A 22864-nucleotide genomic window follows, 5' to 3' on the forward strand; every position below is an offset into this window, starting at 1 on the left:
ACTCTTTCAAACATGAAATCAAGTTAAACTTACTGATCCATCGTACACTGCTGGGAATCCACACTCCTTCAACTCCGTGTTGCTTGTGCTTTCTTGTCAAATGAGTAGCATCCTGGGCATTCCTTCAGATTTGTAAGCTGACTAAAGAAAGAATGCTTAAGGATTTAGAGTAAACTAGTTTAACAAGTTGGGATGGGTAAATTTTAACCAATAGTAGGGTTTGAAGTGAAGAATCATTTGATAAGTCTTTGTTGCAGGAAGTAAGAATTTCCTGGTTCTGGCTAATGAAAATAAATGAGAAACAATATTGCATTCAAAACCTAAGCAACATCCTTGAAAACTTGGATTTGTCTTTCAAGGGGTGTCACTTTTTGTTGAGTCACTACAAGTCTCGTCTTCAGGCCCCGCTGTTCATCTTGAAGGGCAAGTGTGAAACAGGATCAGAAGTTTCCGTAAAGCATTTGATAGCCCTTGACTTCTTTTTCTTAGTGCAATAGTACATGTACCACTATATCTGGCCTAGTAGTTCATTTTGGATGCTCTAAAGGGGAATCCAGCTCTAAGATAAGAAAATGAAAATGTATTTGTGCCAACTGCCATGTTGAAGGGTTTCGCCAACTGATTATCTTCTCTCCATATACTCTCCCTCGTAGCTACAGAGGCATTTACCTTCTTGGACTTTTAGTTTTCCTTTCTGTCCATCCAGTCCTTTTTTTCCCCATCATGTCTTACCCACACACCTAAAATTTCCTTTCCCTTCTTTCTAGCACAGTGCTCAATTCAAACTTCACCTGGCTGTAAGATTCAAATAATTTAACTAGATCTGTCGATACAGAGACTGTAGACTTTGAAAGCCTACATTCTAAGATGACTCCTCCAGGATGATATCTTCTAATTTCCCTGGCTCTCACACTATCTGAATAGCCCCTGACCCATGCTTTCCCTTAGGCAGGCATCTAGTTTTCATTTTGCTTATTTTCAGGTCTATAGATCCATTTCTCCTGTTGGAGAGAGAAAGATTTGAGGCTAGGAACTTTGATGTCTTTGAATGAATGCACTTACCAGAACCTGTGCAAACTCTTTGACATTCAGTGCTTACTAAGTCTGTCTTTTGGTCAGTTTAACAATGCATAGTCACTCATATTTCCATCCCTCTTTTGTTTTGAAAAAAAGTTTTTGGCAAAACAAAAACATATGATAATTACAATCAATAAATGAGCACATGGATGGAATGTTCAAATTAAGTAATAAATAAAAGTTTTATAATTTTGTCAATTTTTCTATTAATGTGTAACAAATTACCATAAACTCAAGCACTTAAAACAATAGCCACTTATTATCTATTTTTATTCCGGACATCAGAAGCCCAGGCAAGCTCAACTTTGTTCTCTGCTTGCTATGTCAAAGGCTGAAAGCAAGGTGTGAATTTAGCTGGGTTCCTTTGTGGAGGCTATGGTAAGAAATCCTGTCCCAGCTCATTCAGGCTATTGGCAGAATTAAGTTCCTTGTAGAAAGATTAAGTTCCTTGTTTCTTTGCTGCCTGTCAGCCAGGGCTGTCCTGCTCCTAGAGGCTACCTGCAATCCTCGACACATGGTTCTTTCCATCTTCAAGCCAGCAATAGCGCATCTTCTCATACTTAGAATCTATGACTTTTCAGCTATAAGGAAGAGAAAATTCTCTACTTTGAAAGGATTAGATTAGATGTATCTGGAAAATCTCCTTTTTTATTAATTCAAAGTCAACTGATTAGTAACCTTAATCATATCTACAAAATTCCTTTTGCCAGGTAAAAAAAAATTACCTGGCAAAAGGAATAATAATAACATTATTAATAACATTATTATGGATATGGTATCTCAGTCTTAGTAGATTTTAGTGAAAATCTAACATCATATACTCTGGGGATATGGTTAGTGGTTACAACAGTTTCATAAAGAAAACTTGCTAAAATGATAAGGAGGGAAAAGCTTCTATGCAAAACGATTTATTTGTATTTGTATATTTGTTATGTATAACATCACAGTGCATTTAAAGCCCTAGAAGTACCTTTTGAAAACTAAAGTGAAGAAATCAAGATGAGGGATTAAATGGAAAACAGGAAAAGATAATCATGACATTTTTGAAAACCAAAAAAAATGGATTTTGTTTTTACACCATAGGAGGAAGGCTCTTAATTTCTTTTTATGCTATTTCTTTTTTTGACTGGCTGGTTAAGACTGTGGTTCCCTTCTCATAATAATATTTTTTAGATACATAAAATAGAATACACAGAATTATAGAGAAACCAATATATAGCAATATTGCTATTGAAAAATTTTAAAATTTATGATAGAGTAATAAATATGTTTTTCTATTAACATATTAAATCACAAGATATAGCAATGTTGAATAACATAAATTCAAAGTTGTGATGAGCATAAACATTTTTTGATATATATGTAATAACTGTTAAATGAAATAAAGATATCTACAATCTCTTGGTGACAAAGTCACTGTAATTTACGTTACTATTTTTAATTTTATCTTGGGTTTTTTTTTCTTTGCCTATTTTATAAAAGAAAGGAACAGTAAATTTCTGTTAAAAGTAAGTGAAAATAAAGTTAAGACAGTTGTTTCTATCCAAGTTTCGGGTCTGCGGCCATATAACCCTGAACACGCCAGATCTCATCTGTCCAGGTTTTTGGCTCTATATTAAGTATCTCTGCTGTTGTAGATGGAGAAATTAGAGGTATTTGAAATAGAAGTGCAGGAGAATGGACTATAGGACATCAAAATTGAAGAAGGAAGATCATTTTGAAGTTCTTCCAAAAATCCAAGGAGGAGATGATGGAAGTGGAATAGAAGTTAGAGTCATTTGGATTTATGATTTCAAAGATTGAGGCTAGGTGTGGATTGTCCACTTGAATGTCGATATTGACCACAATGAAGACAGGAGTTTGAGAGAGGAGTCTATTTTGAACAGATACCTACTACCTCAATAAATGTGGGGAATGATCAAGAGGTTGGCGTAATTAGGAGGGGCAATCTGTGGTATAGCTAGAGGCATGAGCTTATATACTAAAAATACTATATGTTTTTATATTAATGTGTAGCAGTAATTTTTGGAAGACTACACAATTATTTGGAAGCTTTTAGTTACATGTAGTCAGTAGTAGAGAGATGTTAAACCAGGAGGGAAGACAAAGAGCAATATGACAAAAAGGAAAAGAAACCCCAGGCATGATGGGAGAGAAGCAAATGTGGAAAGTACTGGTGACGACAGTGCCCTTCATTTAGTGCAGTGTTAGAGGGTTCATGGAGGATGCCTTGGTTTATAGTTTATGGCCCTGGTGTAAAAGTTAGTTGGCAGCACAATAACCTGTCCTTCTGGTCAAGGTCTTTGGAGTGTAGCTATTTGATGTAGCAACTCAAAGGTAGCCATTAAAAAAACGATTATACCAAACCACATAGTCACTGAAAAATACGTAATCTCAGATGAAAAAACACATAATTTTATATATACTGTATGTCAACTTTTTAAGATATACGTAAGAATATACACAAATATTGGAATATAAAAAAAGTAGAAATAGTTAAGCTGATACCATCGTGTGCCTTCTATCTCTCAAAAAGTATGTTGTAATGTTCCTGTAGTATTTTTTTAAGGGGATATGTAAATCATCCATTTCTTTGCTTTAAAAACTACTTCTGTTCAGTAGACCAAGTATTTCCTTTTCTCTAAAATTTCTATCAAGTTGCTGGTGCTTAATATTTGTCTTTCCAAAGGTTTGTTTTTTACTTTAAGGTTCTATTTATCTCTCTTCTCCATGTTTAAATTCTCCTTTCCTTCATGGCATCTCAGCCTGTTCATTTGGCTTCCCAATTCTCTTTCCCTAAGGATTATCACTTGTAGGGAAAACACTAGTGGACTGAACACTTATCCCAAGAATTCAGTAATCTCCATGTAGATCTAAGCAGGAAAATACATGTTTGAGGTTTAGCAAAAAGTGGTTGTTTTGAATACTGTGAGAAATTTCAAAGGTGAAGTAAGCATTGCTAATAGAGTCATTCAAAATAGGGTCTGGAAGACACTGAGAAAGTAGGCCTAGGCATGCTTCCCCTTTCCATTTTTGGAACACCACGGATTTTTTACTTGTCAGCTGCAACTTGTCAGTTGCACGTGGCCCACCTTCTGGAACACATTCTTTCATTTTGGACTAAAACAGAGATAATCTAACATCTGTTAGCTAAATAGTAAATAAATGTGTTAGATTGTTTAACTCTGTCAACATAATTCCTTCAAAACAATTTATGTAACCTGTGGTTTTTGTTTTAACTGCACTCCCCTGATTGTAATCTGGAGCACACTTCATTTCTGTCCACTGTGTCTCCTGGATTGCATTCCCTAAGACCCCAAAGAAACACTTGTGGTTGCTTTACAACCTCTTTTTTTTGGTCAACAATACAGATGATGAAAGGTGGTGATTAAAACTATTAAGAAGGAAGTCCCATACATTTATGAAATTTCTCTTTCTGAAAATATTTGAAAAGGGGGCAACTGAACATCATTTACAGAGAATACCTAGGTTTTGGGGGTGGAAAGAGAAGAAAATCTGACAGAATGATCTCCTTATCTGTGAAACTATACTTTTAAATAAAATGTGGGAGATCGATTCTGTCAATGGAACGAAATGCATAAAAATAGAACTTCACAGGAAATCTATGACAACTGATTAGGAGTCTCTTTATTGCATAGCTTTGTTACTTAAAATTTTTTTTAATAATCCAGAGTATAGACTAAAATATTACAAAGTAGAGTACTTAAAATATACTTTGTTAAATGCTCACTTTGGACTAATTTTGATATTTTCCGTAATCAACTACATAATAACTTTTAAAATGTTTCCAGTAGGAAAAAAAGGTTCCCAATAGATTGATTATAGAGTTGTCAAATATATTATAGTAAAATATGCTTTGGATTATAGTCATTCTTATTTTTTTAGATTTTATTTATTTATTTATTTATTTTGAGAAAGAGAAAGAGAGAGAGGGTACGCAGGTCGGGGGAGGGAGAGGGACAAGCAGACTACACTGAGGGGGGACTTGATCTCATGCAGTGGGGGACTTGATCTCATGACCCTGAGATCATGACCTGAACTGAAATCATGAGGCATGCAGGTGCCCCTGGATTATAATAATTTTTAAAGCCATCAAATAAAAAACAATTTCATTTGCCTATTTTTCTTTTTGCAGTGAATTAACATTAATAATCACACATAGGAGTTGTATTATATATTATTTCTTTTCATGCAAGTGGTATACATAATTTCAACAAAACAATAGTATTAGCAAAATATACAAAGTAATAGTATTGATAAATGAAAATGGTAACATTATATAAAAACTTAATGACTATCTTAGGGGAAGTTTGACATCAACTGTGCTGATATCAGTATCCATTAATATGCTTTGCACTTTTCAAACAGGTTTTAAACATTCTCTGACTTTTGGCTGTTATTATTCACAGGAAAGTTTTATAAACATCATGAGGTAGATAAATGAATGTTCTATTTCACAGGTTGAAAGCAGTAGGAAGCAAAATTTTATTTTTTTAATTGTATGATGTGATTGCATTGCTCTCATCTCTTATTTACTATAGTTAAAACTTTAAGGCAAGGAAAATATTGAAACCTGTAAAAGGTTGTTTATTGTATTTACAAAAACAGCTTAATCAAAAATTTTAATTTGCTGCATTTTAATGGGCTTTATGTAGTTTTATCTGCTTATAAAATAAATTTTCTAGTGTGGCAGTAAAAAGACCAAAGAGAAAAACAGACATTTGCTATATTAGTAGAATTCAAAATCTTTTGTTGGTCCTCATTTAAAAATAGTACAGATTTTTAGTTTATGCCATATTTAGGTTTTAAATTACTGCCAATTTAACTAGTTCTACAGCTTTGCCTCATTAAAATTATCCCCGAGTGTAGTTGTATATATTTTTAAGTGGTGGTGTTTGTTGTAATTATAAAACTGTTTTGGTCCAGTGATACTTTGTTGAAAACCATGTGAATTTGATTTATCTCACCTTTTCTTTTCTCTTCTTTTCTCTTTCTTTCTTTCTTTCTTTCTTTCTTTCTTTCTTTCTTTCTTTCTTTCTTTCTTTCTTTCTTTTCTTTTTCTTTCTTTTTTTTTGGAAGGAGAAACAATGGATTGGCAACAATCTAATTCCACTGACTTCTAGAACTGCAGTATTCCTGGCTAGTGACATCTCCATAACTCAGATGAGAGTAGTGGGGAGAAGATGAGACTAGCCAAGGCTTATTTCATTTTCATGACTTCATGAGGGGATGCCTTAGACATGCCCCCTTTCTCTCAAACAAACATATTAACAAAGTGACATATATATTCAGTTGAAAGGGTAGATTCCCATTAAGGTATTTTTGTTCTTGTTGTTGAATTATGAATTTCACTGAGAGTTGGTTAAACACTGCAAGAAATTTGGTCCAATCTTGGACCAAATCTTGCTCTATCATTAAAAACTAATGCTTTAGTTCTCATGGCACCCCAATTCCATCAGGATTCTACAGGGATTATGTGCTGTATTATGTTTACTGTCCGCTTAATGAATTTGACCTGTCTTTTAAAGCAATGTATCAAACAAATTGTAGTTTTTGTGTTTGTTTGTTTTAAATATGTGAGTATTACTGTAACATTTACAACACAGGAAGCAAAACCAAGTTTGCTTTTTTTTTATGCACAATATTTTTGCAAAATTCACAAGGCAATGCTATTGATAAATAAAAGCAACACTGTAAAAAAAAAAGCCCCTTTTTACCGTCTAAATATATTTGCACCATCATATGTACTGGTAACAGTTTACAATGATACACTTAGTATTTTTTAGCAGGCTTTAAACATTCTTTGACTTTTCAATTTATTATTCAACTGGAAAGCCTCACAACAATGCCATGAGGTAGATCATTTAATGTCCCATTTGATAGGTGGAAAACATGAGGTAAAAGAAACTTGTGCAAGGACATGCAGTTCATATGGGGCAGAGCCAAAACATGAGATAACATCACGCAACATGTCAGATATCAAACGAAAAATAGGACATATAAATCACGTTTTAAAAATGTACTTTTCCAAAAATAAATCTACTTTTTCATTTTTCAGATTACTTATGGCCTTCTGTTTTTATTTGTGTTAAAATGTTATTGAATTGAATTGAGCATTGAATTATTTAAATCAGTGTACAGTTTCACAGGTACTTAGCAAAAAAGCTATCAGCCTTATGAAATGTAAATATAGTTACACAAAAGCACATATTCATTGTTATAGAACTTACATGGCAGAAATTTATATATTTTGTAGACAGATTTTTTTTCCTGTTTCTACCAAAGACTGTATTTACTTACCTTTTATATAAAAAGATCTGTCTTCAATCAGACACATCTTAAATTTGCTAAATATTGTCCAGAAAGCTTTGGATATTTTTCTGCATATAAAAGGAAGTGTAAACATTTGTGGTTTTTTTTTCTGATTTTTCTATTGATATTTAGTTATTAGTAGTCATCAACTCAGAAATTTGGTGACATTTTCTTTTTAAAAAGAAAGTGTACATGGATGACATTTTTTATTATATCTTAATATTAAGACATAAATAACAACTAGGAAATTTTTAAGGTTGTATTTATCTTGTTTGCATATATTGCCACTAAATTCACATACATAGAAATTAACAAAACTTTGTCATTAAAAAAACAGAAAGGTTAGATTTTTCTCTGGTAAATTGGAACAAATCTAGCACTTGAGATCTTACATCTGCACCCTGAAGATGAATACTGCTACATGTCTCTAGTCACAACCCTGGTGACAGATGACCACGCAGCTGCAGCTGTGCTTATGAGCAGACACAGTCCCAAATATACTGAGATATCAAAAATGATTCTGAAAATCTAGTAGATCATTTAAGGTGTTTTTTTTGTTTTGTTTTGTTTTGTTTTTACAGTGTAATTTAAGCACTCTGAAACTACATGATTCTAAGGAAGAGACAGTTTTTAAAAAGTATATTGTTTTATGGAGTCTAAGGTACATTAATAATAATTCATAATAGCTAGTCCATATTGAGATACTGTGTGCAGACACTGTTCCACGTGCTTTACTTTCATGAATGCATTCAATCCTCATAACAACCATATGAGGTAGGTACTATTTTTATTCCTATTTTAGAGATGAGAGTGCTAATGCACAGAGTTGTTAAGAAACCTGTGCAAGGGGGCACCTGGGTGGCTCAGTGGGTTAAGCCTCTGCCTTCGGCTCAGGTCATGGTCTCAGGGTTCTGGGATTGAGCCCCACATCCGGGCTCTCTGCTCAGCAGGGAGCATACTTCCCCCTTTCTTTCTGCCTACCTCTCTGCCTACTTGTGATCTCTCTCTCTGTGTCAAATAAATAAATAAAATCTAAAAAAAAAAAAAAAAAGAAAGAAAGAAACCTGTGCAAGGACACACAGTTCATATGGGGCAGAGCCAATATTTAAGCTTGGGCAGTCTGGTTCCAAAGCCTGTGCTCTTTACCACTAGACTCTGGGCTATATTTAAGCCCCAACGTCATTCACTCATTTGACAAATTAAATTAATTTATCTTAAAGCTCACAGAGGCTTTCTTTTCCTCCATATACAGGAAACATCCATGCTGTCTTTAATATATATGAGGTACTGTCCTAAGTGCTTAGACAAATCAATTCTCCTGACATGATAAATATCTGACCTGTCAGAGAGCTAAAGACTTACAGAGGTACCAGTTACCATCTGCTAATGTAGATATTTCTAAATAAATAATTGGATAGCTCATTCCACCAAAAATCTGAGGAGTGTTTTTCCTGCTGTTAATCTTTTGAAAGCAACTCTGCTAGCCTATGTCCTGTCTTTTTATCTATGCTAACCTATGTCTCATCTTTTTATCTTTCTCATACACATGGAAGAATGCTCCCAAGTTTCTTCTTTTTCCTTCTTTCTGGTCTAACTTCAATTGATATATGAATGGCAAGATGCTATTAAAGAATAAATCAGAAATGTTTCTTAACAATACAACATGCTTCCTGAAGCTAGTTTTTGCATATATAACAATATTAACAGTAAGTTCAGATATACTCAAATATTTTTAAGTGGCAACTCTTCTTGTTAATGATAATCCTTTGTATTATTATTCACAAACCCAGGTTGGAGTTCAAGTTATATTGTAAATCCGTGTTTTTCCATTCTAGCCATTGAATGTCCAGCTATCAGTCCCAGAATGTTGAAACTCTGAATTCTCAGGGAATGATATTTTGCAACAAGAGTTACAGGTGCTCCAGGTACAGTAGGTTTTTGGCAGCCCCAGCAGCTCCTCATATCTTGTGAAAAATGATGTTCTTTGTCTTCCATTGGGGGAAACCACTTATAAATACTGATCTTATTAATAAGTATCACAGTTTCTCTTGTGAGTGAGGAGTTGGTGTTATTGCTGTTTGCTGTGTCTTCCTCCCTCAGGGCAGAGAAAGAGTTCAGTCACTTGTATGCAAAGACCACCTTGTGATACTAGATTGGTCTGAGTCAGAGGATTTCTTGACATCCAGAAAAACCACTGATCCAAACCACATGATTATAAATAATATACAATATGCAGGCATTTCAGCTTCATGTGCCATGGATAGAGTTCATGGGCAGTTCACACTAGATACCAGTCTTGGAGGCAATCCATTCTCGATACTGAGTCACTCTGGTATAAACCCCAGGTTTTTTGGGAAGAGCACATGATTGTCCCCAACTTACTATACCAACTAAGTACCAGATGTCATGATTATCATAAACCAGCGGTCCACCAGAATCACCCTTGAAAAAAAAATATATTTAAAATTATTAACTTTAATTTAATTTAGGAGGAAGGTCATTACAATCCTCTCTCTTCCACAGGGAAAAAAAAAAGGAAATTAGTGCATGGTATAGGCATCCAGATTAGATATAGGTTATATAATGTTTCTCTGAATTGAGATGCAATTTTGTCCTAAACATTAAAGTGCAATTGTTTCCCAGAAAAACTAAACCTCACTCACATGGAATTTTTACATTATTTCTGGTTCAACATTCTTAGATTTTTTTTTTGTTAGTTTGATTAGACACTTCATGCATGGTTTAGTAAGTATGTATATAAAATATTAAATATGAAGTTAACATTTGCAAGAATAGGTGGAAAGTTTTGATGCTCTCTGAATATTGTTAGGTAGACTCTATATTATAGATTGATTCTTGGTCTCCTTGTCTTTCATGCCCTTAATTCTAATTTATGCTTGCTTGCTTAATTTTATATAAGCCCCTTTAAATCTGTATGGAACAAGGACAATTATGTAAATAAACAGATACACATGTAGAGATTGAAAGAGTGGTCTTAGTAGTTGAACTGTCAGGTTTCAGGACTAGCTCTATTAATTACGGACTGTATGACTTAGGATAAGATACTTAACTTCTCTGTGCCCCTTCTATCTCATTCATTTGTTCTTTTATCAACTATCTATTGAGTTCCAATTATATGTCCCAGGCATTTTGAAGGGCATTCAGGATTCAATGATGACTGAAAGTGAATGGTCCCCATACTCATAAACTTGAAGTTTAGGTTATAAAAACATTAAACAAGCCCATAAATAAATGCAAAGTGACAGCTATGATAAATGCTAAGGAAACATACATAGGGAAATGTGACTGGTCAGGGAGGTCAAGAGAGTTTTTCTTGATGAGATGTAATTGAGTTGATATCTAAATGATTTAACCATGAAAAGGAAGGTGGTGATATAACATGTTCTAGGCAGAGCAAACAACACTACAAATGCTCTGTAGTATGGAGGAGCCTGGTATATGCAAAAGTCTGGGGAATAAAAAAGGGGGACTGAAGAGAAGACAGCAAGGGGGCAAGTGGTATGTGATGAAGCCGGAGAAGTCAGGAGACTAGCTCTTGAGGAACCCTGTGGATCTTTCTTAGAAGTTATATTTTCTATCTTAAGAAAGAAGGTAAGCCACTGAAGTGTTTTAAGGATTTTGACATGATCAGATTAGCACCTTATTAGAAATCATCCTGGCTTTCATTTGACTAATGCAGTAAAGGAGCATAAGCGTGAATACAAGGAAATTAACTAGATGTCTAATTCCTTTGAGGGAGCGGTAAGGAAAAAGTAGGGAAAGGGAAGCAAGAGATGACAGAGATATTTAAGGAGGTAAAATCCTTGGGATTAGGTAATCAATTGGGTAAGGGGTAGGGAAAGAAAGCTAGAGTGCCTTCTATCTGGGGCTGAACAGAATTAAAGGAGATGTTGTTCCTAGAGACAAAGAAAGAAAATCAGGTGGAGAGGCAGAAAAGCAAAATCAGGTGTACCATTCTGAATTTGAGATACCTTTGAAATATCCAAGAGAAGTTGCCAAGTAGGAGTTGAATATGTAAGTCTGGAGATCAAAGGGGAGGTTGGGACTAGAAGTATAAATTTGTGAATCATCTGTCAAAGGATGGCATTTGAAGCTAAGGAAGAAAGTTAGATCTTTTAGAGAGAAAGTATAGCATAAAAAGAGGAGCAGGGACAGAATAGATCAAAATTTAATGGCTAGGATTAAGAGAATGAACTTAAAAGGAAAGGAAAGAGAAAAAGCAGAGATTTAAGATGAAAATCATTACAAGCCAAGGAAGACAAGAAAGAGGGAGAGGTAATCATTATTAAATGGTGCTAAGAGGTGGGGGGGTGGTAAGAATAGGACAAAATTAACAAGATAGTAAACAACAAGTACTGGAGAGGGTGTGGAGAAAGGGGAACCCTCTTACACTGTTGGTGGGAATGCAAGTTGGTACAGCCACTTTGGAAAATAGTGTGGAGATTCCTTAAGAAATTAAAAATAGAGCTATCCTATGACCCTGCAATTGCACTATTGGGTATTTACCCCAAAGATACAGATGTAATGAAAAGAAGGACCCCCTGTACCCCAATGTTCATAGCAGCAATGGCCACAGTTGCCAAACTGTGGAAAGAACCAAGATGACCTTCAACGGACGATGGATAAAGAAGATATGGTCCATATATACAATGGAGTATTATGCCTCCATCAAAAAGGATGAATACCCAACTTTTATATCAACATGGATGGGACTGGAAGAGATTAGGCTGAGTGAAATAAGTCAAGCAGAAAGAATCAAGTATCATATGGTTTTACTTACTTGTGGAGCATAAGGAATAACATGGAGAACATGGGGAGATGGAGAGGAAAAGTGAGTTGGGGGAAATAGGAGGGGGAGACAAAGCATGAGAGACTGTGGACTTGAGAAACAAACTGAGGCTTTTGAAGGGGAGGGGGGTGGGGGATGGGTGAGCCTGGTGGTGGGTATTATGGAGGGCACGTATTGCATGGAGCACTGAATGTAGTGCATAAACAATGAATTTTGGAATACTGAAAAGAAATAAAATGAAATGGAAAAAATACATTTATTGGAGGTCATGGGGCGGTCAGTGGAAACCTCAGGAAGAGCTATTTTGATAAAGTGATAGGGCAGAAACCATATTGGGATGGTTTAAAGGGAGGTGAGAAAATTGAGATAATGGGTATGGACATTTCCCCCAATATTTCATAGTAAAGAGATAAGGTGTGGTGCTGGTTGGAGGCATTATGGGTCAAGAAAAAGTTGTTGTTTTTCCACCTAACTTAAGAGAGATAAATAGAAAAGGATCTAGCTACAAGAGAAATGTTGACTATGAAAACAGAGAAAATAATGTTAATGTAAACTTCCCCAAAAGGCCAAGAAGAACCTGAGCAGAGAAGGGATCAGCGTTAGAAAATAGGTTACTTTTCTGTTGTGACCTAAGCTGAAGGTGGATAAAATGGGTTCAAATGAAGGTAGGTCTGCCTGCTTGGTGTTAGGAAGATGAGGAAATTCTCTGCTTATGACTTACATTTTTCTTTGAAAACTGGAAAACAAAATCATCAGTTGAGAACAAAAAGGTAAAAAAAACCCCACAAAAATTAGGGAAAGTGGAAAATGCTGGGAACATTCAGAGAAAGGTGGATTTGAAAAAAACAAACAAAAATAGTAGGATTGTCACTTTTATTATCTAGAACCAATGTGTTCTGTTGTATTTTTTCCAGGAGCATTTGACTTCATAGGTGTAGGCAGAGAGAAAGAGAGATTAGATAAGTTCTTCCAGCTTTGGGACTTTGTCAGACAGAAACACTGAAAAGAGAGATCAACAAGAGAACTTGAAATATTAGCAGAAGTGTTCAGAAAATGATTAATACTGAAATCTAAGTTGGACAAATTGACAGTGGAAGGAAGGATTAATGGAATGTGATAAGGCAGAGAAGCAATGGTCTGTAGGTCCTTATGAAGTTGAAGATAAGTGATACTTTATTCAGCCAACAAATTCTGGTGCCAGGCACTGTGTTAGCTCTTGGTAATACAGTAGTAAATCAAACAGACACCTTCTCAAAATCTGTGCCTTCATGGAGTTTATATTCTAGTTTAGTGGGAGAAATAATAAAATATCTTGTATACTGGTTGGTGATAAAAGCTAAAGGGCAAAATAAAACAATGAAAGGATTCAGTCTACATATATGTGGCATGTATGTTTGGGGGTGAAGACTGGTAGGTTGGGGTGTAATAGAGAGTGTGGCCTAGGGAGCAGGAATAGTTTGAAATGCAAGCAGGAAGGATTGAAGATAATTGTTAAATAGGAAGATTTGGGGAATTCGTATTTTTGGAGATGCAACAATTTTTGGTGACAAGGCTCAAGATGTGATCCTAGAAATAGTGACTGAGAAGAAGTGAAGATCAATGGGGGTTAGGAGGTCTAGTATCTGAGAGTCCAGCATTTCAACGGGTCTGTGTTACTACTGCAGTCTTGGGATGGAGAGGAAGCGTGTTTCAGGTGTCAAGGTCATTGAAAAGTGGTAGGGACAAAGAGGGAGACTTGGAGACCAGGGGATGAAAACAAGATGCAAGAGAGATGATGCCAAAGCTGAATAAAGTGGTCTTCAGAGGACAGGTTTCTCTGTCTTCTGTTTCCAATCTTGTTTAAAAAAAAAACAAAAACAACAGAAGAGTAATTGTTTGAATCAGAAATAGGGAGCAATAGACTTCAATCTCCTAATTTATAAAATAGGCATAACAGTACCTCTTCAATTTCACTATAGTAAATGAAATAATATATATAATGGGCTTAGCACTTGGCTTGGCCTACATAAGCACTCAATACAAGAATTTTTAATATTATGATTATTAAATAAACTGAATTCTTAGTGAAATAAGTGACTTTTTTTCCTCACCTAGGGGAAATATATGCCAAATTTAGAAATAGCTAATGGAAATTTTCTTTTCCAAGTTTTGCCCTTGACTTTGGACTTACTTTACATGCATCTACTTTTCCTTCCATGAATCCAGCACACAGCATTCCTGAAGTGATCAAGCCATCATATACATCCTTCCTATTACACACATCAGTGCTTATGGTTTCCACCCTGGCTTGCCGAAGTTTATTTTGTGTGGGTCCTATTACACAAGCAAACATACACATACAAACAAAACATGTATTCTTTGAATATAACTGTATCTAAAACATGGAAAACACATATGTTGTATATTCCTAGGAACAAAAACACAAAAACAAAAGAATATAAACATTAATTATAATTACTTATTGCCCAATTTATGTTCTGTATGATAAATGCCTAAATGCAAGGAACTATAAACCTACATACCCCAATACTATATCATATTTGTGAATCTTCAAGTTATTAGAACCCCTACAATTATATGGAATAGTGTGTGTATACACATTTTTTCCATGAAGAGAGGGTTCATTCCACTCATCTTGACCAACTGGTACCCTTTTCTATATACGGAAATCAAGGCTAAGGGAAGTACATTTGTTTTCTGAGATAGTCAAAAAGAAACCAGTGCATGAGCTGCATAGAGCTACTTGCCCTATTCCGTGCTATGTGCATTATTTAGGGGTGCCCTGAAGCTTGGGAAACAACCACTGCGCAAGATATGCCAGCAATCTGATGCCAGTACAGAGCAAGGCTGGTGGTTATGGGAAGGAAGGAAGTAGCTTAGGACTCCAGAACAAAACTGTTGGTGAGTAGTCCTAAACTAGTGATAAGGGCAGAGAACATGAAAGGAGACTTTTAGCAACATCTCACAAAGTCCAGTTGGACATGCATGGGGCATTTTGGGAAATTTTATGTATAATAGAGTTTTGTCAAGTAAAGAAAAGCCAGAGGCACCTGGGTGGCTTTGTTGGTTAAGTGTCTGTCTTCAGCTTAGGTCATGATCTCAGGGTCCTGGGATCCAGCCCTGCATCTGGGTCCCTGCTCAGCAGGGAGTCGGTTTCTCCTTCTCCCTCTTCACCAACCCCCTGCTTGTGGTCTCTCTCTCTCTCTCAAATAAATAAATAAAATCTTTAAAAATAGAGAAAAACAAAGAAAAAAAAAGCCAGATTAAGATATATTAGCATTTGTCTCTTAACTTTCTTCAGGATGATCTTTGATAGAACCCTAAACATTTCTTATTTCCCACTTTAAAACATTCAGCTAATCTCTCTCTTTAGAGTGGAATGAGCTAATAACGAAAAATTTTCAGTTCTGGTCTTTCATTTATAGAACTTGTTTCTTTCACCCACCCAGGAGCTGGGACAGATGAAAATAAGTATGTGTTAAATTAACTAACCCAAATGAAAATTCTCAGAACATTCACAAAACACCTTTACATTTATAATCGTCAGAAATCCTCATTAAAATGAGGAAACATTTAGACAAAAGAGCGAGCAAGAGAGAGAGAGAGAGAGAAGGAGAAAAAAGGAAAGAAAAGAAAGGGGAAAAAAAAGAAAAGCAAAAAGAAAAAAGCTATCACTGGGTGCCTAGGTGGCTCAGCTTGTTAAGCTTCTGACTCAGGTTTCAGCTCAAGTCATGGTCTCAGGGTTGTTAGATCGAACCCTGTGTTGCCCTCTGTGCTGAGTGTGGAATCTCCTTGAGATTCTCTCTCTCTTTTTCCTTCTCTCCCTATGCTTCTGTCCCTCCTCTCACTTGCATGCATACACTCTCTTTCCCTAAAATAAATAAATAAATAAATAAATAAATAAATCAATCAATCTTTTTTAAAAAAGCTATCATTAAGATCGTGATCTGAACTATATGCTAACTAGGAGTTTCTACATCTGGGAAATGTACAATTTAGAATCATTTACTCCCCTGTAGCGCATAGCATTTTGTCCCTTCTTGTAGCACCTAAAACAGTCTCTTATTTTCTTCTATATTAGCTTCTCCCCTTTCTCTCCACTGCTATAATTAATTGTGAACTCAACGAAAGAGACCTGATTCCTTTTCCTTTTTTAACCTGCAGCTTCCAATTCTACTCTGGGTCATATACACTGGAGACATCAACATTATTTTTATGAAAAGTTTGAAAATGGATTCCCTAGGACAGCTCATTAGAGCTCAAGACAAGTTTGCACTAAGTATATTAGGTTGAACTACTCACCATCATCTACAATGGATCCGAAACCTGTGACAAAAACACTTGTTTCAGGTGGCAACTTTATAGATGAATCTGGAAGGCAAACTCTCTGGACTATATTTGAAAACTCAACTCGAGTAGTAAGCTGAGCCAAAGCAATGTCATTTTCATTTGTTTCTCTGTGGTAGTTTTCATGAATGATAATTTTCCCCAGGCTTCGTTGCACTGCAGGTGGTGTTATCGTTGTACCAAAAGTAGCAATCCATTGACTTGGGTCTTTATTTCTGCAAAAAATGAAAGGGTCAGGCTTGTGATGTTTAAGGGCACCCTTTAAAAGAGTCCGAGATTGTATTTCTCCCAACTATTGGGATTATGCTCCTGAAAAATCTCTAAACTCACAGTATCCCAGTCTTTCTTCCATTCTGTCTTAAATTTATTCCCATCCCCATTATACTACAATACTGATTTCTTTTATAAAGGTCACCAGTTATCTCTACTTTATCACACTCAGTGGCTGGTTCCTGTTAGGTCTGTTGTCACACAGAGGCCACCCTGGACCTGCTGAGATGTGTACTTCAATCACTGTATCTTATATTCCTTACTATATATTAATAAATTGACATTCTGGGTTTATTTATGTTAAATTTATCTAAATAAAGGTCTGCCATAAACTAAAATGGAAGTCACTCTCCAAAACAAGTACAAAGCTTGGAGGACTATGTTAACCCCCCAAATCAGAAAGCCTTTAATTAGTGGAACTCAAGTTCCCCCAAGGCATAATGCTAGTTATTCTGAGGACTGTAAATGTATATAAGTGAATCTCTTTTTTCTTCTCTAGTGAGAGAGTGACAATCACCTTAAATTCCTGAGGTCATTCACATTATACCTCTACACATAAAGAAAGGTGTAGCCACCTTGGAACAATTTGGGTGTTACCCTTGGAAGAATGGTCAAGACTCTCCTCATATTACCAAGCATCATTTTCTCTGAAAGGGAATGTGAACAGTGCCACTGGCCAGGGCTTTACTCAGAGCTTTTGTCTTTTGAGAGTTTAAAAGAAATCTCAGGGAGGAAAGATGATGTGTGCTTGACCTCCTGGGGCAACATGGTGCCCCAGGTGCGTGCATGTAAATTAATACAGTTGAGTCTTAAAAACTATAGCTGTGAAAGCCTAAGCATCGCACTCTTATCAGGTCGTATAGGACCAGTCTTCAATATGGTGGGGACAATGGGACAGGTGATAGGTCCCTCCAGTCATCTATACACCTTTCTGGACCACAGAGCCCACATGGGTTCTTGAAGGAAGAGCTCCAAGAGTGATTACCCTTTATTTTTTTCTTATTTTTAAAGTGATGGTGGATGTTGACAGAGGGAGGATAGCCCTCTGTTAGAGGCGCTCTACACCTAAGATCAAAACTTAAGCCTGCATCCAACTGTATATGTTACTCAGGAGAAAAGAATGATAACAGAAGCAGCTGAATTTTCTCCTTGAGCATGTGGAAGAGTTTATACTTGTTATGTGTATAACAGTCAGTCCTTACACTAAAATAATTTATGATATAGTAGGAAAGATAAAACTAGTGTCATGACAATATAGGAAAATATGTGCTAGGAACCATGAGAATGATACAAACCAAACTTCATAAATATTGAGAAAAGAGAGAGGGGAGCACGTGAAGGAAGTGTAGAGCAAGCGTCATGCATTCAGAGGACAGAGTAGGACCCATTTGGAATGGAGAAGAGGGGAAACTGCTGAGCTGGACTCTTCCCAAGTGCTGAATTGGTGACAGGCGATGACGGGGCAAGGAAGACTCACAACAGCCCTGCGAACTTACTTGCGGAAGCAGTGAGCTGCTGTGACCAGCCAGGTGTTACTGATGAGGCTGGCTCCGCACTGATGGCCTGCCCCTTTGAGCTGGAGGCTGACCTGCCATGGCCACTCCCCTTCCAGAGCTGTTTCCCTCCCTTGGACAATCCTTTCAGTAGAGGAGGATGCTGGTAAAGGCATATTTGAAGATGTCATCCTTATTCCACAGCCTGTCATAGAAATATATGTTAGCTCGTTTTCATGAAAAAGAGGAGGAAAAGAACATATGCTGATTTGCACTGGGTACAGATGCTTTGGCAGTCCATTGTACTTGCTGTTTTTAACCCCTTCCTAGGACTCAGCATCTGAGGTTAGTCTATAGGGGTCAACCTGATCCTGCTGAGGTTCAAAAGAAATACTAACAGGCCAAGGCCTCCAGCCCGGGAATTTAGATTCTCTATTAAGCATATATAGATGGATAAATAGATAAAACATTTATTGAGCATTAAAAATAGATAGATCCTCTACTAAATGTTTTAGGTTTATTTATAACAACACAAACGGAGCCTTGGAAAGAGAACTTAAATTAATAGAGGTCACCCAGCTGGTAAGTGACGTAAGATTCAGAGGATCTACATCAAATTTGTGTGTTCTTGCCCCTGAGAGAGAGCCCACTACTGAATGCAGGTCATTCTCCCTTGACATGAAATTATACATTGAATTTATACATTATACATTGCTTTTGCAAGCCCGGAATTTAAATAGTCTTAATAATGATATTTTTGGTTTTCTAAAACTTTAAAGTCTAGTTTCTAAAAAAAATCTGACTCCCTGGCAACAAACTCTGAATTTGTTAGAGTTCAATCAACCTCAATAAAACCTGAAAACATATTGATATATTTTATTAATGTGACTTTTATTTTTTTATTTATTTGTTTAAAGATTTTATTTATTTATGTATTTATATATTTGGTTATCTATGAGAGAGAGAGAAAGGAGTGAGGGGGTTAGTGAGGGGAAGAGCAGAGGGGGAGGAAGAGGGACAAGCAGACTCTGTGCTGAGCCCAGAGCTTAATATGGGGCTCTATCTTAGGACCCTGACAGAGATCACGACCTAAGCCAAAATCAAGTCAGATACTTAACTGATTGAGCCACACATGCACCCTTATTTTTATCTTTTTAAAATAAGCTCTATACCTAATGTGGGGCTCAAACTCATGACCCCACATTCAAGAGTGGCATGTTCTACCGACTAGCCAGCTAGGAGCCCCTATTAATGGAACTTTTAATTATTTATATTTTTATCAAAAATACTAGTTTTTTCAAAAAGGAATTTTTTCAGAAACAGGTTAAAATATATGCCTGAAATCATATTTATAGATTCATCATAATTTTCTCAGAATTAAATAGCTCCAGTTTAAAGTGACCATAGAATTGAACAAATAGGATATCTGGGTTAATATAATGCCATATTGGTAGTGCCCAACTTCCTCTTAAAATAAGCATAGAAGTAACACTAATATAAATAATATCTACTAGTTTTGAGCCAGGCCCTATATGTCGTGTTACATATATTTTCTCCACTTTTCATAACAACTGTCTATGTTAGGTGTCATCCTCATATTGTAGATGAAAAATCTGAGTCTATGCTATTTTTCAAAGGCAAAAGGAGAAAATTCATGAAAACTTATGGAAAGATAAGAAAAAAAATTTTACAGATTCTGGTAAAAACTGCAATATCCAAAGGGGTTTGAAAGCAATTTCTTGGACTACGCAAACTCTAACCTGTGAACCAGAATTGTGTGGGGAATCCTGGTAAGCTTGACAAAGCCTTTGGCTCCCTGCTGTTGTGATTCCTTGGCCCAGGAAATTAAGCTACACTGCACTTGTTCCTAGCCAAGCAGAAACTATAGTTTAAACCATCCCACTGTGACTCATAAACTCTTTTCTTCCTCTCTATGTATGCAGAAATCACATTTCCTGGCACACCATCCTATCAGGACATACAGAAAAGATGAGAAGTTCTATGAAAATGCAGTTACCCCATGAAGTGGTCTGAACGTGAACCCTTCACATTTATGTTAAAATCCTGGCTCTTCGAGGTCATTGTATTAGCAGGTGAGGACTTTGGGAAATGCTTAACTCACCAGGGTGGAGCCCTGAATCCCTCGAATGGGATTATGCCTTATTAAAGAGTCCAACTGCCTTATTAAAGAATTTCCAGATAGAGGGGCGCCTGGGTGGCTCTGTGGGCTAAGCCTCTGCCTTCGGCTCAGGTCATGGTCTCAGGGTCCTGGGATCAAGCCCAAATCGGGCTCTCTGCTCAGCAGGGAGCCTGCTTCCCACTTTCTCTCTGCCTCTCTGCCTACTTGTGATCTCAATCTCTCTGTGTCAAATAAATAAATAAAATCTTAAAAAAAAAAAAGAGTTTCCATAGAGATCCCTAGCCCCTTCTGCTCATGGCATGATGATACTTGAAATCTGTGAGCTGGAAGAGGTGCCTCACCTAGCCGTGCTGGCATCCTGATCTGACACTTCCAGCCTCCAGAACTGTTAGCAATAAATTTCTGCTATTTATAAACCACCCAGCCCATGATATTTGGTTATGGCACCAAGAATGGAATGAGATGCCCCATGAAAGCAATTTAAACAGTGAATGGAAGAGCACTGGCATCAGTGCTATATTTGGTGGTACAAACTGGGAGGTTGATGTAGTTTTCATAAACTCTGCATCTAAGATCAAAACTTAAGCCTGCATCCAACTGTGTAACATGGTTAGGGCCCCCCAAATCAGATGATATATAAAATCAGAAGACAGACACATCTCTGAAAGTTATTTTCTACAAAAAATTTTAGGGCATGTGTTTGGTATCAGGCAAGTTGTGCAAGAAAACATGATCTTAATGTAACAAAAGCAGCCAAACATAAGGGAAAAAATATACAGTGATGAGAGTACATATAACATAAGAGCTGTCTGTAATTAAATAAAATTCAAGAAATCATAGACAAATCATAGGAGATATAAAATTCACATGGAAGAAGACAAAAAATGACACTAGACAACTGAGATAAGTGGTTTTGGGGAGTACATAATGGGTAAGATCTTTCTGAATGCAGAGGAAAGTCACCTGAACTGGAACTAGAAATAATGATTGACATGGAGGGCAGAAAATGGAATTCAAATAAATAACCTGTGTTCCTGAGGAACAGCAACAAAAATAGAACAATTGGAATGGAAATCATTTATCAAATTTATAATGGAAGAACATTTTTCCAGAACAAGAAAAATATATATATACAGATTGAAAACATTCATAATATCTAGTCAAAATTCAGTGCAAAATATGATTACATCTCACTCTCTTGGCAAAAAGTTAAAGGGACAAAGATTTCCTACATTCACCCCAGAACAAAAAAGGTAACCTATGTAAGAATAAAAAATGCAACAGTTTTATATTTCTTCTCTACAAAAAACACTAGTAGAAAATGGAATAATGTGTGAATTTATAGTTAAAGTTTATGACCCAATAATCTTATAAGAAGTTGAGTTAAAGGAAATGGAAGCAGGAAGGCAGAAAATGTACATGCCCGATATTTCAGCAAGAATACAAAAAAACTGAGAAATCATAACAGAAGAAAACCTAACTAGTTACCACTATTAAAATACAACATTAGAAAGATAGTTATAAAACTTATAGTATCAATAATAATATGTATTTTTTTTTACTACCTCCTGCAAGTCATAAAACTTGAAATTGTAAGGGCATCTGGGCGGCTCAGTTGGCTGAGCTACTGACTCTTGATTTTGGCTCAGGTCATGATCTCAGTGTTCTAGGATCAAGCCCTGCATCGGGATCCATGCTCAGTGGGGAGTCTGCTGGAGATTCTCTCTCTCACCCTCTCGCTCTGCCTCTCCCTACTGTGCTCTCTGTCTCTGTCTCTCTGTCTCTCTAAAATAAATGTAAAAAAACTTTAAAAAACCTTGATGTTGTATTTGGTATAAATTTTAAAATTTAAATGTTTTAAATATTAAAAATAAGCAGTAATAAAAACACCAAGTGTTTGGTTTACAAAAACATTAGGTGAGCAAAAAAAAGGCTTTATAAATTCTACTTCTAACTTTTCTGTGGCTTTTATTCACTATCTTTGTTATGAAATGGATAGTTAATTATGGGTTTTGGAACTTACGGCTGTTGAGAAGATTCCTCATCTTTTTACTGTCAATAGCTGGAATAAAGAAAACATTAAATTAGTTGGTAGAAGAATATGTTCCTGTTTTTATGTGATTTTGTTCAAATGGTCACTGTAAGAAACGTTTATTATCCAAAGCATCTGTATTTCAAGAGTATGATATTTTTCATAGCCAACTAATATATACATAATTCTGATTTGATTTGGTCCAAAACGTATAATTTTATTGTAAAATGTAAAGAGAGCATTTTTGTTTTCTGATTTTTGCTATGAGATCTGAGAAAGAAATTAGGAAATTAGGAAAGAATGCTAAAGATAAATGTCCCTGATTGCCTTCTTTGGGAGCTCCAGTGTAACTCAAGGATGCA

At 36.0% G+C, this 22864-nt stretch overlaps 1 protein-coding gene across 2 annotated transcripts in view; it reads right to left on the reverse strand.

The window, feature by feature from the left end:
- Positions 1-8944: 8944 nt before the first annotated feature.
- Positions 8945-22864, reverse strand: part of LOC125093777 (transmembrane protease serine 11F) — a 74493-nt gene continuing 60573 nt past the window's right edge. For both annotated transcript variants that reach the window (XM_047719435.1, XM_047719436.1), the window contains exons 6-10: positions 22494-22532; positions 18334-18535; positions 16523-16782; positions 14391-14533; positions 8945-9852 (exon numbers count right to left, since the gene is read on the reverse strand). In XM_047719435.1, coding sequence (XP_047575391.1) covers positions 9694-9852; positions 14391-14533; positions 16523-16782; positions 18334-18535; positions 22494-22532 — 803 coding nt within the window. In that variant the 3' untranslated portion in view covers positions 8945-9693. The remainder of the gene's footprint in view (positions 9853-14390; positions 14534-16522; positions 16783-18333; positions 18536-22493; positions 22533-22864) is intronic.

The sequence above is a fragment of the Lutra lutra genome, chromosome 2 (genome assembly GCF_902655055.1).
Source record: "Lutra lutra chromosome 2, mLutLut1.2, whole genome shotgun sequence".
NCBI classification, from domain to species: domain Eukaryota; kingdom Metazoa; phylum Chordata; class Mammalia; order Carnivora; family Mustelidae; genus Lutra; species Lutra lutra.